The sequence below is a fragment of the Pinus tabuliformis genome, chromosome 9 (assembly GCF_031772625.1).
Source record: "Pinus tabuliformis cultivar Carrire ecotype Pingquan chromosome 9, CPIR1, whole genome shotgun sequence".
Classification (NCBI taxonomy): Eukaryota; Viridiplantae; Streptophyta; class Pinopsida; order Pinales; family Pinaceae; genus Pinus; species Pinus tabuliformis.
This window is the reverse complement of record NC_142307.1, coordinates 1,205,672,346-1,205,689,585: the sequence shown is the minus strand read 5'-3', so window position 1 is coordinate 1,205,689,585 and position 17,240 is coordinate 1,205,672,346. Positions and strand designations below refer to the sequence as shown.

Genomic DNA, 17,240 nt, shown 5'->3' with positions numbered 1-17,240 from the left:
GCTGACGCAGACCCTAGAGGTTGACGCTGGGAGATTTCGTGGGGCAGATTGGGGCTGATATCTGTCTCCGACTGAGAGGTACTACTGCCGAGGGCATTCTCTATTGGGTGAGCCATTTTTGGCACCTAGATTGTATTCTAAAACTGCTTAATAATAAAACCCTCAGATGGCTGCCTCGGTTTTCTCGCATTGGGTTTTTTTGGGGACATTATTCCAAAAATAACGTTGTCACTTGTGTGCTTGTTTTTCTTCAGTTGATTATTTGTATGTGTTGAGACTGTACTTGTATTTATTTTCAGTATTTACATGGTAAATAACTTGTTAATTAACAAAACAAGTAGGAAGAAATAAATCAGAAAGTACAGGAAGGATTTCTAACAGTTAGACTTAGAAATTCCCACAGAGTGATCAGAGTTGCAGTTGGGGGGTAGTGAATGCAGTAGTAGAGAGGCAGAGATAGTATTGGGAGCATCAGCGCAGAAGTTGGGAGAGGGTTGGCGTAGAGCCAGCTAGAGGCAGCCAGGAGCTGCGCAGAGCCTGAGGAGGGCCAGCGTGCGAGACGTAGAGGCTCCAGAGGCTGACACAGAGCCTAGAGAGGATGACGCTGGGCTAGAGAGGCTAATGCTGGGCCAGAGAGGCTGACGCAAACCCTAGAGGTTGACGTTGGGAGATTTCGTGGGGCAGATTGGGGCTGATATCTGTCTCCGACTGAGAGGTACTACTGCCGAGGGCATTCTCTATTGGGTGAGCCATTTCTGGCACCCAAATTGTATTCTAAAACTGCTTAATAATAAAACCCTCAGATAGCTGCACCAGTTTTCTCGCATTGGGTTTTTCTGGGGACATTAGTCCAAAAATAACGGTGTCACTTGTGTGCTTGTTTTCCTTCAGTTGATGATTTGTATGTGTTGAGACTGTACTTGTATTTATTTTTAGTATTTACATGGTAAATAACTTCTTAATTAATAGAACAAGTAGAAAGAAATAAATCAGAAAGTACAGGAAGGATTTTTAATAGTTAGACTTAGAAATTCCAACATGGTATTAGAGCGTGGTTGTAGATCACAGGATAAATGAGGGCATCAGCAGCAGAAACAACTGTCCCGAGTGACAGAAGCCGTTCCTAGCGGAAAAGCAGCAAAGAAGGGGTGACGCAGTGCCTGCGTCATCAGTTCGAGTCGGGAAGAGGATCAATGCAGTGGCAGAGAGGAGCAAACCTGGCCTACGCAGTGCCCGGTCATCTTTTCTTAGTCAGGAAGGATTGACGCCCGTGGCCAGGAGGTGCGAATTTTTCTAGTACTGAGATTGTACAGAGCCTAGAGGTTCTAACCTTCAGTTTGTTGGGGCATAGGAGGCTGTGGGTAAGTTGCGGAGTGAAGCTGGTGGGGTACTGTGGTCAGAACAGTACCTAACAGGGCAAGACCAAGAAGGAGGAAGAGGAGGATGCTGCCCTAGCATCTAAGGGAAAGCAAGAGAAATGGAAGAAGAAGGACCGCTCCAAGGTGTTGATTTGGGGTAGCATCGGATGTGCTCTAGCCACGGAAATTGGTGGAGAGGCTAAAGCACATGAGATCTCCAATACCCAGAAATGGGTTGGGCAGATTCTAAACAGTTTGGGAGATATTAAAATAATTAATATTTTTAATGGAGTCCCTAAGTCTAAACTTAGGGAAAATAAAATATTAATGTGAATTAATATAAAACTGTGTTAGAAGGGTCCAAAGTCATGGATCAAGCTAGAGTTAATCTTAGCGGTTGATTAGGGACTTAATCTCGACCGTTGAATTGTCAACGAGAAAAGTATAAGAGGAGGCTTGAGGGTCACTTGGAGAACACATTGAGTCGATCAAGATTTCGATTTTCTGGGGCAGGGTTTGCTGAGGAAGTTGGCCTTTCCTCCTTTAACTGCTATAAACTCTAAACAAATGTGGCCTGCCTACATTACAAAGAACAAAACCTCGACCTCTTCTGATTAGAACTCTTCCAGCCTTGATTTAGCGCTAAAACAACTTAGCACCCTTCCTTGAGGTTCTGTCCAACCCTCAGTCACCTCAAAATACCTTGCTGCCAGCGTTCTCCACCTTGTTCTCCCTATCCTTAGGTCTCGGTCCAATGTCTAGAACTCAGTCAACCCCTTTTCTTCAACTTGGATGCCCTCGGTTTGTCCTATTAGACTGCGACATATTTTGTTTCTCCTACGGTTACCCAGGCAGGCGTTGGGCCTGTAACCTACGGCCTTCTATCACAGAGTTTTTCCTGCGGCCATCTATCAAACTAGCTTCGACTTGCCTTAAATCACACAAAACAAAGCTAAACCACCCTCGGCCTCTAGGTCTAGACCTCGTCCCTCAAAGGCAAAACTCCACTCGACATCCAAGAGAAAAGGCTTCCTCACTGTGGCTATCCTCCAAGCTTTGTGGCTCCTTTAGGGCTGATCCACTTCACTAATGAAGTCACATCTCATCCTGCACATAAGCCTTTCCATTGGCCTATATTTATACTAGTCCAAGGGTGTGAAACCCCAAGGATCATGTCCCTTGGCCTTGCTGGCCGAGCTGAGCCTACATTGACTCGAAATTAAATTATTTTTTCTTCTTTGGTTTCAAACCCATTCCTTTGGGTCAAAATCCCCAAACTTGGGTACCTTGCCCACAAGCTCTCTTTTTCTGGGTTTTCTCCACTCAGAAATACCTTCCAAGCTACCCAAATTTCAACATGCTAAGAATCTGAAACTGGTTAAACCCTTATGAAAAGAGTGGATAAAAGAGTTCTAGATCTACAAAAACAAAAAGCTGAAAAACGGAATAGCAAGCTAAATCTGCAGGAATCAACCACATATAACTTTATATTAGATTGAAAGAAAAGATTACTTCTGCAACTAGCAAAAACACTGGCTTGAAATTCAAACTCTATAACGAGAACAATGAAGTGCCTGTCTCCTTTATACAATAAGAGAAGAGGGGTACAATGACTATGGACACATCCAGTGAAGCGCTCCCCTTTGAAGAGGTCAAATCCTAACTCTAATGCATCTTGCACCCTCATGCATGGATAGGTTTCCCCGTAATAGAATACCCAATAAGGTGAAGTGAATGCAATGAAGCATGTGTCCTACTTACCTCAGGAACTGCACCCTCCCACATGGACAAACCCTACATGCAATGTGCCTTACCAACATTGGGATCTGCGCCCTCCAAAGATTGCTCATGCATGGGCCTCCTTGCATTGGGATCTGCACCTTCCTAATCTGGAACATGCATTGAAGCATGCAAGCAAATCACCTCACCTCAAGTTACTAAAGACTAATGCACCCTCATTAATGCACCGCCTTTCCAGTTAACAGAAGGCAACTCTGCACAAGGCTATAGACTCGAAGGTATTTGCTAGTCACGCTGCTGATGAAGGAGAACAACTCAGAGCAGGTAAAACTAACATAAATCTGGACTAACCAACACTTCAGATGCAATAAACCCTGATGACATCAGCTCTCCAAATTCTAGCAGTGTACTCCCGTTGCAACAGGAATGTTGGAACTTTCTTTATATAATTAAAAGCATTTTTTGGCTGAAATTTTCGGACCACTCAAAGACACTTGAATAGTTGTTGCTGACTGAAATCTTTCCACTGGACCCCAGTCCTCTACTTATGTTCAAATTTGCAATTTTAATCTCTTCTGTTGTTTATGTACATGGATTATGATATAATGATTTCATGTAATATTTGGTTGGAATATTTATTTTCTGCGTGTTTTTTGATATTTTCATAAATTGTGTAGTATGATAGACTTTAGGCAGGGCATGGCTGAAGTAAAGATCTTCCAGTTTCAAGGGGTAGTCAGAGAAGTACCTTGACATAAAACATCGCCCTCTGGCAAATTTTAGGTGTCATAACTCATTATTTCATCGAGAAATATAACTAGCATTTTTATAAAATATGAACCCAACAGTTGTCAATTTTCTTTATGTTTGATTGGACTCTAGGGATCATCTTATTAGCCTTTATATGTATCATTCTTAAACTCAATACCTCTTTTACAGGTTGTGGATGAAAAAGTTGTTATTCCTCGCAATTCATTGGTTGAAGTGAATCAGTCTGGTCTTCTTATGGAAACTCTTATTGATATCACACCACGCCCTCCTGTTCCTACACACGCAGTAGGTCCTCTTGACCCTAATTGCAATAAAGAAGGGCTAATTGTTTGTGACAGAGAGAGGATAAAAGGAGAGCAGGGTGTAAGCTTGGATGAACTAGTCGGGATTTACACCAGGCTGGGTCGGCAAATGGATGAAATAAGTGTTACCAAAACATATGATTTGGCAGAAAGGATTGCTTCAACTGTAGAGGAAGCGAGGCCTCTTCTTGCAAAGGTGTGCTTGTTGATTCCTACCAATGCCATATTTTCGAGATATTTCTTAGTAACATGATATATATTTTCATCTTCTTATTATCAGATGATAAAAAGTTGGCATGGAGGTGAATAGCATAAGCTTATTGAAGTGGATATATTTGCAAAGTTCAATGTACTCCGTAGTTGGATTAATTGATAAATTTTGGATGGAAGAATTTAAACAGCAAATTGCATCTTGCAGACAATAGTAAAATGCTTGTAATCCTTTCAAAATAATTAAACTGTTTCAAGTCATCACTAGTGGAGTTAAATACAAAATCAGCAAAATAGATTAATAAAATCGGATACAATTGATTAGTAACCTTTTCACCAGTCATGCTGGCTGTGTTAGATGAAAGTTATTTGCTGCAACAATTAATATTATAAATCTAGTGAATTTATTTTGGACCATGTTATATCAGCATTGTTATATGTGAAAATTTTGTGCTCAGTACTTTTTCTTTTTAAAACTTCAATTTTGTTTCTTTACCCTGCTGGGGCTTAAGCCATTTGTATTTGTTGGGGGAGGAACACTGTTTTTTCCACTATATTGGTTGATGTTCATTGCAAAGACTAGTATGTTTATACAGATTAATGTATTTTTGTCAAGATTTGTATAAATGCCCCTTTCCTGCCAAAACCAATGTTACCAGAACCGAACTGGTCATCGAACCAGTCAACCCCAAAACCGGGAACTGGACTGCAACCCAAAAAATGCCAGACCAAAAAACCAGCTGACCAAAAAATACATAAATATTCAAATTTTGAAAAAAAAGCATATATATATATTCATCTGCATCCATATAAATCCAAACCATTATACACAAATATGCAAAGTTTCTCATATACAAGGGTAAATATAACCAAAATAGCATTGAGTGCAATCCATCTCTGAACCAGAAATACTTCAACAAAGAGGCTCTAGATGGCCTCTAGTGTCTAAAAAAATCACGTTACAACAAATACCTACATATCATCAAAATCATTGCCTATATTGGGATCCTCGTCATCAATATCACCCTCTAAGCATTAAAATAAGATAGAAAAAGTTTAACATGTAAAGTTGAGATTTTGTTTGAGTGATGGGTATGTTTTTAATAGGATCATGACAGAGGAGTCCAGCAATCAATGGAACTAACATCAAGGTACATAGATGGCTTGGTGATCTTGGTTAAATGCTAGTTCCATACCCTCGTACATGATAGAATCTAATGGAAACGTTGCAATCCCTGCAATCATGAAATCCTAAAAACTGTTAGGTTTGCTGGATTTTGAGTGGGATCTAAAATTCTACTCTTTATGAAATCCAATGAGGTTGGAACCACTTGCAAACATCCTGAAACAATTTAACATTGTTGAGAAATCTAGGACAGCTTAGTTAGGACATTTAAATTTGATTTCTCTTTAACTTTGATAGATGCTTGTGATCTTCTTATTAAATTCTTCTTCTTGTTCTTATTATTATTATCTCTTTGATCATCAAAAAAACTACCAAAACATGAAAACATATAGACACCAGATGTAGGCACTTAGCCAGGGCAAAACCCCTATTGTTAAAATTGGCAACTAGGGCCAAACTCCATGTGGGTCATCTTATTAATGGAAGCTGATATTTTTATTGGATCCCTCTCATTAAGAGGTGTAGGATTGCTCTAAAGATCATCCGATTCCGATAAGTATTCATGGAGATATGAATTTATTTGCGTTATGGGACAATTCATCAAGGTCGACCAGCAACCAAATAAACCCCACTTGTGCTCAACGTTTTAGTATAAATAGAGGCGACCTTCAAGTCATTTCAACACACTTGGGATCTCTTCCTCTCTACTTGTCTTTGGGTTTTAGTAGGAGGAGAGATCCTAAGCAATAATGCTGCCCTAATCCAAAGGGCAGAAGCTGGAACTGCTGGGAATTGTCGGAATTGCCGGAACTGTCGGGAACTGTCGGGAATAGCTGGAACTGCCGGGAACTGTCGGAAGAGTCGGAATCGCCAGAAAAGCCGAAACAGCCGGGAACAATCGGAACTGCCGGGAACTGCCGAAACTGTCGGAACTGTCAGGAACTGCTGGATTAGCCGGAACAACCGGGAACTGCCGGAACTGCAGGGAACAGCGGGAACTGCTGGAACTACCGGGAATTGTTGGAGCATCTGTCTCCGAAGGAGAGCAACATGCAAGGGACAACTAACTAACATTGGGACAGAAGTATGGTGCAGCAGTAGGACAACAATGCTACATGGTGCTGCAATGATAAGCAATGGGACAACAAAGGCAACTTTGTGAAATGTGGTACAACAATGGGACAACAATGGTCAATGGCATATAGTGCACAACGGAACAACGATGGTACAATGGTACAACATGGGACAACTAGTACTTAGTGCTGCAATGTTTCATGGTGGACACATAGGACATCAAGTACATAGTGCTGCAATGGTTCATGGTGGATACATTGGGACAGCCATGACATTGTGCAACAGTGGCACAATGGAACAGCAAGCATGTGCAACATGGTGCTGCATGATGAGGTGTAGCATGATGACGAGATGCAACACAATGATAGGTGAAAGAGTCACCTTGGAGAATTAGTTGAAGCAGCATGTCTTCAACTGATCTCATGTATCATCTTGTTAGAGATAATCGATTATCTCATCTAGAAAGTCAAAGTGTTGACTTCTGTTGTAAACGTACTATCTCTCTCTCTCTCTGCTGAACTATTGAAGAACATATAAGAAGAATTGATCAAGGGTTTCCCCACATTGGGGTTTGTCCCTAGCTAGCGTCACATCTTGTGTCCTCTTGTCTTGGCTCGTCTTCTGCGATTTATGTTTATGTTCTATCTGCAGTTTACTTTAATGCTGATGTGATTGCTAATTTGGAAAAGATATTGAGCTAATTGTGAAAATTGAAATAAATTGCTCTTAGCATAGAACATACCTAAACTTAGCATGGTATCAGCGCTGAGGTGAAGGCAATGCCCAAGCAAGAGTGAAAGAGCAATCACTGAAGACAGTTGGGAAAGGACAAAAGGATCAATGGGTTCCTCATCCCTCTTCAAATTCACCAAAGGTGAAATCGAAGCAAAGAATATTATCAGAATAGCATTGCGGAATATGGCCTACCTAAAGATCACTTCATTGGGAAGACCGGATCTCAGGGTGGAAGGAAAGGCAGATAACTAGTTTGGCCATTATGTGAAGAAGTGTCCGAATGGCAGGGACACATCACTTGATGATGATAATAATCATTCCTGGGACATCTTCAATGGTTAGAGGAATGACAGGTAAAGCAGGTCATCAAGGAAACGACTGACTTTTTAGAGAAAGCAAGAAACCCCAGGTATGAAGAATCAAATGTTGTTTCTGATAAGATAAAGAAGCGCTATCTTGTATTGGCCCTTTCCTTCAGATTCTTTCGGAATCTGGCTTATCGATTATAGTGCTCCAAAGCACTTCAATGGATAGAAGGGTGCTCTCGCTAATTTGGTAGAGATGGAAACAATCATGAGATTATACTTGGAGCCGATGCCACCTATCCCGGAAAGGGTGTAGGAAATATTACCCCTCAATTGAATGAGGGTAACTCGATTCATTTATAGAATCTATTTTATGTACCTGATCACAAGAAGAACCTGGTGTCCATTTTGGAAATGGAAGTCAAAGGTTTCAGGGTGGCATTCATCGATGGAAAGGTACGTGTTTGAAAATAGAATTTTCAAAAGATGTTTTTACTCATGGGTTGAGGGTTGGCAATTTGTATCAAGTTGCGGGATGTTCCATTGGGGACCATGTCAGTTGACACATCTCATCTATAGCACCAGAGGTCTACTTATTATAGGACCCTACACGATGTGAGTCAGATGGTGACTCGGATGCCTGAATTCAAGAAGAGCATGAAGGTACATGTTTGAGATGTACCGAAGGAAAATCTTACAAGGGGACCATTCCCCTTATGTAGCAGGTCCACAGGTTTGGAACAACCCGAGGGGTTTGAGATTCATGATTGGCAATCTCATGTATACAGGTGGAATAAAGCCCTCTATGGCTTGAAGTAAAACACCCTGGGCCTAATATGAGAGGATTGATAGTTGTCTGATGAAGCTGAGATTCACTATAAGTGAAGCCGATCCAAACCCTTATTTGAAGTTTGTGGATGATAGACCCCTTGTACCAGCACCTTCTGAGAAACGACCTATTTCTGACAAGTGTAGACCCTCTCACTTGCAGAAGTAAGAGGGAGTTGGATTCCAGATATGGAATGGTAAACTGCAAGCCCGTGACTACCTTGAGGATCTTAACTTTCAGAAGTTATATGGTGGTGATGCCGGACCAAATTTGGGAAATGCCTTTGAGTTTCATAAACTCATCTGCATTGATGTTCTTGGTGAACTTCCGTTCGTATATATGCTTTGCAGTTAGCATGGTGAGCTCATATTTGGTTGAGCCTCACTAGATTGGTGCCAAGAATCTTCTGAGATATCTTCGGGGCACAATCTCTCATGGATTGAGATACACTGCTAGAAATACGAAGTTGCATGATTATTTGAATGCTGACTGGGCAGGCAGTGTGGAGGATCACTGAAGAACTTCTTAGCGCTGGTTCTCTTTGGGTTCTGCTTCGATATCATGGATGAGAAGGAAGCAGAAGTCGGTTGCTATAAGTACCGCCAAGACCGAATACATAGCTACGAGTATGATCTCATATGAAGCTGCCTAGTTGTGGAAGCTCTTCAGTGAGCTGTTTGTACACATGATGAATACCACTGCGATTCTCTGTGACAATCAGAGGGGGGATTCGATTATTGAGGAATCCTGTATTCGATGATTGATCCAGCAGAAAGACATCAGATACTGCCTTATCTGGGATATGGTAAGTCGATGAGCAAGGAGGCTCCATCGCATTGAGACTGATGTACATGTCGTAGACATTTTGTCAAAGCCTCAGGAAAGGTCAAATCTGTGACTTTCCCGAACGACTTGGAGTCGTTGAGAGACCTTCTTATAAGGGTCCTTGAAGCATAAAAACTATGCTGAAGTACAAAATACTGATAGCTTGTAGAACTGGAACACGTAGACTGGTAGCTTGAAGGCTTGAATATAAAAATACACACAGGTATTTTATATAATAATTTATTAATATATATAAAACGTATAAGATGATTTGAATGTACAATGAGGACCTTGCTTTTATACCTCAGCAGGTGACCTTTAGTAAAAGACATGCCTTTTCACTTAATTTAATGACTATTTAACCTAAATAATATTTAATTATTTAATATTTATATTTATTTTATTTATCTAATTGTTATCAATTATTTTCATAACATAGCCTCTTCCTTTGGAAGCTTTGTCCTCAAAGCTATATTGTTGGGGTTTTCTTCACTTAGTGTCTGTCGTTTTCGATGTATATAGTCTGGCCATCCTCTTCTTCTATAGCTCATCGGTAATATTTCTTTAGATTTTTTAGATTTTTTTTTTTAATAATAAGTCTAATTTTTTTTATTTTTTTAACAAGTCTAAATTTTTTTGTTTCAAACTTTGATATTTATATATATATATATATATTTTTTTAGAACTCTAAATTATATATATATATATATATATATATATATATATATATATATATCTTTTTTAATTAAATACTTAGAAGCTATATATTAATTATAATATAACATATAATTATATAATTAAATTCTATATAATTCTATATATATAGTTTCATATAGTTTTTTTTATTTTTTTTTATTTAAGGTACGAGGCGACGGTTGACGGAGACCAAAAGGTATGATGGTTGAAGTGGCTATGTATGGCGAGGTAGAAGCAGCGTGGAATTGGATGCGACAAGAAGGGTAACGAGACATTGATGCATGAATGACAAATGCGTGGATAGCGGAGGAGGTTTTTAGGACGGAGGGGTGTCGAGAGGTGCCGGTGGGCACAATCAATGCGGCAGACTGAGTCATCGACGCCTGACTGATCCCATCTCTCTCCTTCACCTTATGTTCGGTCTCTTCCTGGTGCTTCTTCGCAATAAGCCTTAGGGTTTCTTCCTTTTCCCTCTTGAGAGCCTCTTCTCGCATAATATCTGCATAAGTCTGGACGACAACATCGGGGATCTTGTCGCCCATGGTGAAGGCATCGTTTCTGTCGGGGGATTTTGAGCTAGCTATGGTTATCGCAAGTGATTTAGTGAAGTTGGGATCTTGGGTGCATATCTGAACCTGTTTCTTAACTGGGCAACCGGGCGCCATAGCGCATCTGTAATAACATCTCGGTCGCTGATTGTATTTTGTCATCGTCTGCCCGTATTTTCGCCATTGGCGCCATCGCTTATCTGATTAGACTGCATCAGATCAGTTACTTTATACATTACAGGAGAGCAAGAACATATCCAGTTTTTATACTCGACTTCGTATAAATGGGCATCCTTGTTTGTAGACTTGAAGCTGCATTTGTTGCCCTTCTTCCTTCCCATATAGAGATCGTGCAACATCTCCTCAAGTTGCTCCCGTGACATGATCTTTGTTTCCGAGACAAATAGGTTCTTTGTTTCCGTCACAAACAGGATGACGAGTACCAAGGTAAAACGCGGCATGAACCTGAAAATTGTAAATGTTTTGGGGACACTGACGGCAGTCGTAAGGGTCAAGAACGTCTCCAACACGATCAGATTGGAGATCCCCAGACAGGTAGCTACAAGTCCTACATAGAATTTTGCAGCCAAAATGAGTCCTCCCACAGATTGTTTGGAATAATGGATTTCCTGGCAGTCCACATCTTTGAAGAAGAAAAAGTCAACACAGGAGGTAACCCAAGTCCTCGTGTAGAAACAGAAAGCCATATATGGGATTTTCATACTCAACTTGCACAGAAACAAAACCATCTGTGGCTGATTTCTACTGAGAGGTGCCTCAATGATATGTTTCCCTTCACCATGTTTATTACCTTCCTCCAATGAGGAATCTGGAATTCTTTGCTTTCCTACTAACATAATGGTCTTGCAAGGAATATTTTCAGCATGCTTCTCTGCATTACACTGACCGATTTCAGCCCTTGTGAAATCTGATATTTGTTTTGGTTGCCCAATATTCTTTTGGTTAACAATTATATCAGCATGATCCTCAATCTTACTGGTTTTTATATTCTGCAATGGATTTGGCATATCAACCTCCATCGAAGTGTCTGTATCATGTTCCTTAATGGTTTCTCCTAATTTTGGAATGTCATCTTTATCATTTTGATCTGCATTAGCTCCATCTTCAACATTATAACTATTTAATGTTTCACCTTGTTTTGTTCTTTCATTCTCGTTATCATCTTCCTCTACATAACTTTTCTTTAGAGATGTTGAAACTTTAGCACATGATTTTTCTAATCTCTGAAATGTTTTTGAATACTAAATTGCTCGACGTAATCACGACGTGAACATAATGGCACATTGTGCGGCGAACTACGTTCAAAGGTCCGCATGATTATATCATGTGCCATGGCTTCGATACCACTGTAGCATAAAAATTTACGCTGAAACACAAAAGACTGATAGCTTGTAGAATTGGAACACGAAGACTAGTAGCTTGAAGGCTTGAATATAATATATATAAAATATATAATAATTTATTAATATATATAAAATATATAAGATGATTTGAATGTACAATGAGGACCCTGCTTTTATACCTCAGCAGGTGACCTTTCGTGAATGGGCATGTCTTTTAGACATGCCTTTTCACTTAATTTAATGACTATTTAACCTAAATAATATGTAATTATTTAATATTTATATTTATTTTATTTATCTAATTGTTATGAATTATATTCACAACAGTCCTGCATGTTGCATGCATTAAGCTCTGGGAGCTTTGGGGGGCTTGGGGTACTTACTGGAGCAACATACGACCACAGGGTGACTCACCCTCCCCTGGTGGTGCGTTATGTACAGGATGATAGGTTCCAACCTTCCCCTGTGATACCCCGTGGCGGCTGTGGAACAAGATGATTAGTTCTCCTGTGGGCCGGGATGATTAGTTCTTCCGTGGCAACTGTGGTACAGGATGATTAGTTCTCTTGTGGGTCGGGATGATTAGTTCTCCCGTGGCAACTGTGAAACGGGATGATTAGTTCTCTTGTGGGCTGGGATGATTAGTTCTCCCATGGCAACTGTGAAACAGGATGATTAGTTCTCCTGTGGGCCGGGATGATTAGTTCTCTTGTGGCAACTGTGGAACAGGATGATTAGTTCTCTTGTGGGCTGGGATGATTAGTTCTCCCGTGGCGACTGTGGGGTAGGATGATTTGTTCTCCTACCCATGTAGTTTAGGGCTCATGGGAAGTACCTCTCATATGATCAATGAGTAGGGAAATGGGGTTAGGAACCATAGTAGTACTATCGATGGATGCATCGTTGTATCTACCGTACTCCCTATGCTAGGATGACCTCTATTGATCTGGGATCAGTATGAGTGGTTTGAGACACTCTCTTGTGATATTGATCTGGGATTAATAAAACTGACTTCGGGTTAGTAAGAGTGATGCGACACATTCTCTTCAGATAAAACTGACTTCGGGTCAGTAGGGAATGGTATGAGACATTCTCGATCAATTCTTCTTCTTCATGGTTTAGCAGAGCAGAGCAGCGTAGAGCAAAGTAGAGCTCAATAGAACAGAGCAGTGCAGGGCACTGATGGCAGAGATAGTACAGTCAGACATATGGATCAGCGGATGGAGTTCTCCCTAGTTGAGAGGGAGTGTTAAAATTGGCAACTAGGGCCAAACTCCATGTGGGTCATCTTATTAATGGAAGCTGATATTTTTCTTGGATCCCTCTCATCGAGAGGTGTAGGATTGATCTAAAGATCATCTGATTCCGATAAGTATTCATGGAGATATGAATTTATTTGTATCATGGGACAATTCGTCAAGGTCGACCAACAACCAAATAAACCCCACTTGTGCTCAACGTTTTAGTATAAATAGAGGTGGCCTTCAAGTCATTTCAACACACTTGGGATCTCTTCCTCTCTACTTGTCTTTGGGTTTTAGTAGGAGGAGAGATCCTAAGCGATAATGCTGCCCTAATCCAGAGGGCAAAAGCCAGAACTGCCGGAATTGCCTGGAATTGTCGGGAACAGCCGGAATTGCAGGGAACTCCGGGGAACTGCCGGCACTGCCAGGAACTGTTGGAACTGTCGGAACTGCCGGGAACAGTCGGGAACAACTGGAACTGCCGGGAACAGCTGGAGCTGCTGGAACTGCTAGGAATTGTCGGAGCATCTGTCTTCGAAGGAGAGCAGCATGCAAGGGACAACTAACTAAAATTGGGATAGAAGTATGGTGCAACAGTGGGACAACAATGCTACATGGTGCTGCAATGATAAGCAATGGGACAACAAAGGCAACTTGGTGAAATATGGTACAACAATGGGACAACAATGGTCAATGGCATATAGTGCACAACAGAACAACAATGGTACAGTGGTACAACATGGGACAACTAGTACTTAGTGCTGCAATGTTTCATGGTGGATACATAGGACAACAAGTACATAGTGTTGCAATGGTTCATGGTGGATACATAGGGACAACCATGACATTGTGCAGCAATGGCACAATGGGACAGCAAGCATGTGCAACATGGTGCTACACGATAACGTGCATCATGATGACGAGATGCAACACAATGATAGGTGAAGGAGTCACCTTGGAGAATCAGTTGAAGCAGCATGTCTTCAACTGATCTCATGTATCATATTCTTAGAGATAATCGATTATCTTATCTAGAAAGTCAAAGTGTTGACTTCTGTTGTAAACGTACTATCTCTCTCTCTCTCTGCTGAACTATTGAAGAACATATAAGAAGAATTGATCAAGGGTTTCCCCACATTGGGGTTTGTCACTGGCTAGCGCCACATCTTGTGTCCTCTTGTCTTGGCTTGTCTTCTGTGATTTATGTTTATGTTCTATCTGCAGTTTACTTTAATGCTGATGTGATTGCTAATCTGGAAAAGATATTGAGCTAACTGTGAAAATTGAAATAAATTGCTCTTAGCATAGAACATACCTAAACTTAACACCTATGAAGGGGAAAAACCCACTCAAACTCTTCCACTAGTATATTTATATCAGATTGAGACAACCTAGACCTCTGGCGAAGACATGGAGTTCCTCCATCCACCAAGTCGGCTATTGGCACAAATTTCTTTACATCAAATCTACTTATAACTCGGCTCCTCTGCAACTTCTGAAGCTCAGCTCCTTCTCGGCTCCTCTGCAACTTCTGAAGCTCAACTACTTCTCGGCTCCTGCAATCAAAGATTTCGGTCCTGTAATCTTGTAATCCTTCTTTAATATACTCCTTCCTTCATCCTCTTTCACAAATAGCTTCTTCCTTTCTGCCTCTATGAACTTCTTTTCTCAAGAGAAATTGCAGATCGAAGTGGATTGTTATATATTTTCTCACAAGATCGAATGCTCCTTTATATATATTCTTCTTGCAAGGAGGACATGTCCCTTCATGAGGCCGACTAGACTTGTTGAGGAGGCCGACTTGAAGAATAGACATGCTGACATATAGGAGAGGGGGTTGACTTGGTGGAGGAGTTCCTTTGACACAAAATAATTTTCTTCTTTGACTGATACAATACAAAAATCCTAGGACACTCAATGGGTGCTTTTGACCTATTAACCATTGACCCAAGCATGAAACCCATGCTTTAATAAGTCTATTTATTTTATCAATATTTTTTTTTTGACAAATATTTATGAAGATTGACATTAGTTACATTCTTCAACACTCCCTCTTAACTAGGGAGGTATTCATAATTACATATATACAAAGGTACATGGAAGATCTCAAAATGGTAAGTTCTACGAAGAGTCACAACATATGTAGTGCTTCGGATTAGATACTTGACCAAGGTATCTAATCGAGGTGGGACTAAGGTGTGTTCCAAGCTTCGGCCACTCTAGGTACCATCAGGCTTCCACTCTAAGGTGCATATCCAAGATCAGAGCTCCAAGATCAACGCCACCCTTACTACTTCAAGATCTAGACATCATCACAGGCCGGCTAGATGTCCTCCCAAGCATCTTGTCGCCCCAAGATGCTTCATCTCTCCTTATCAATTAAATCAGATATAACCACCAATCCAAGCATGCTTCAATTCGTTCAACCTTCTTACAGAGAGATCTTGCACAATCACAACCCCAATTAGTAATAAACTTTATATATAAGTTAAATCAAACCTCCAGGGTTTTCAAATATACTAATGCTGTTTAGGTCATCATCATATTATCCAAACACATATAGGAAGCTTTCTTCCTTAACATTTATAGCGACACCAAACTCAGCCTCAACACTTCTTCCGGATCATCCAAGTGTTGTTTAAAACTTTGTTATTTACGAATATCTATCTGCAACTGCAAGGCTTCAACCATGATATTTATTCTTTCTTCAAGGCTTTTATTGTAGTCGTCACATTATGCCCTTCCTCTCAACTAGAGAGATATACAATTTCTTTCATCCAAGCTCCCTCTCAGCTTAGGGAAATCAACAACTTCGTATCATCGAAGAAACTTCAACTTATCAAGAATTCAGGAATATCATATTTTCTCATAACAAGGTCATCTATTCATATGTTATCATCATTCCCTTTTGAAGTCATTTTCAATTATGAACATTTTCAACATCTTGAAGATTATGTACCTGCAAATCTTCAACAAGTACAACCTGTTGAAGAAAAGTGTAACTAGGTTTGGTATTTGTAAATGTAATTTTGATCTTTGTACTTGTCAAGGAAAAGAAATATTATTTTTATAAATTATATGAATGAGTTTCTTGCTCATTCCATAGGTCTAGGAAAGTCAAAGAGTCAAAGTCGTGTGCAAAAAGCTCTTCTTGAGCTTATATGTAATGTAAATAAGTCAACCTAGTGTCTAGATCAAGCCCTCCAAGACATGCAAAATCCCCTTGAAGAAGGCAGCAAGCAAAATGAATTAACAAGAACAGTCATGTCGGCCTGCAAATGAATTAACAAGAACAATCATGTTGGCTCAATAAAAAGACACAACATTTCACACTGTCATGTTGGCTCAAATGCATAGGTTGACCACTATATATATGCGGCTAGGGTCTTCGCAAAAGAACAGGTGTAGAACTCGCATCCCTCTGAAGTTTTGGATGGCAGTTACAGGAAGGGTTTTGTATGCCACAGTAAGGTAATGTCGAAGTCTGTCCATGATGCAGCTTGTGTATTTTTCGGATGAGTACCACTGTCTCGACATCCTAGTTGCAGTCACTGTCTCAACATATTTACACTCTCAACATACTATCTCGGTACAGTTACAATCTCGGCTTAATTGTGATGAAGAGGACTTCGATGATCCTACAGTAGCACTCTCAATCTCGCAGTGACATGTTTTGGTATGATCCCACAGTTAGACACATTAACTTGACATATAATCTGGACGCAGTCATGATCTCTGTCTTTGTCATGAATATGTTGAAGACATAGTTATGAAGTCTTGATCATGTAAAAGTTCTTGGTGCAACTCTCATGGATACATACATATGGACCTCGTTGTTATGATGGTGATCGTGATGAAGGTGTAGAGATGATCTCAGTAAAGGCACAGTGTTGATCTCAATGAGCAGTCAAGGTGCAACAATGATGATCTTGGTAAAGCAATAATGATGATGATGATCTCAACAGTAAGAAGAGGATTGCTGTCTTGGTCTTGGAGTGGCTTGATAGGTCAAGGGTCATGGTCTTGGTAGTCGTCATTTAGAATCTCTATAAGAAGAAATTTGTGCAGGTTTTCCTCTCCAAGAGGGAGAGGTTTTGGCCCTGGAAAAAAACC

The 17,240-nt window shown here is 40.4% G+C and overlaps 1 protein-coding gene across 7 annotated transcripts in view; it reads left to right on the top strand.

The window, feature by feature from the left end:
• ABCI15 (trigalactosyldiacylglycerol2) overlaps positions 1–17,240 on the top strand; it is a 333,118-nt gene that overhangs the window by 94,576 nt on the left and 221,302 nt on the right. For all 7 annotated transcript variants that reach the window (XM_089438555.1, XM_089438560.1, XM_089438559.1 and 4 more), the window contains one exon: positions 4,038–4,367. In XM_089438555.1, the coding sequence (XP_089294681.1) occupies positions 4,038–4,367 (330 nt within the window). The remainder of the gene's footprint in view (positions 1–4,037; positions 4,368–17,240) is intronic.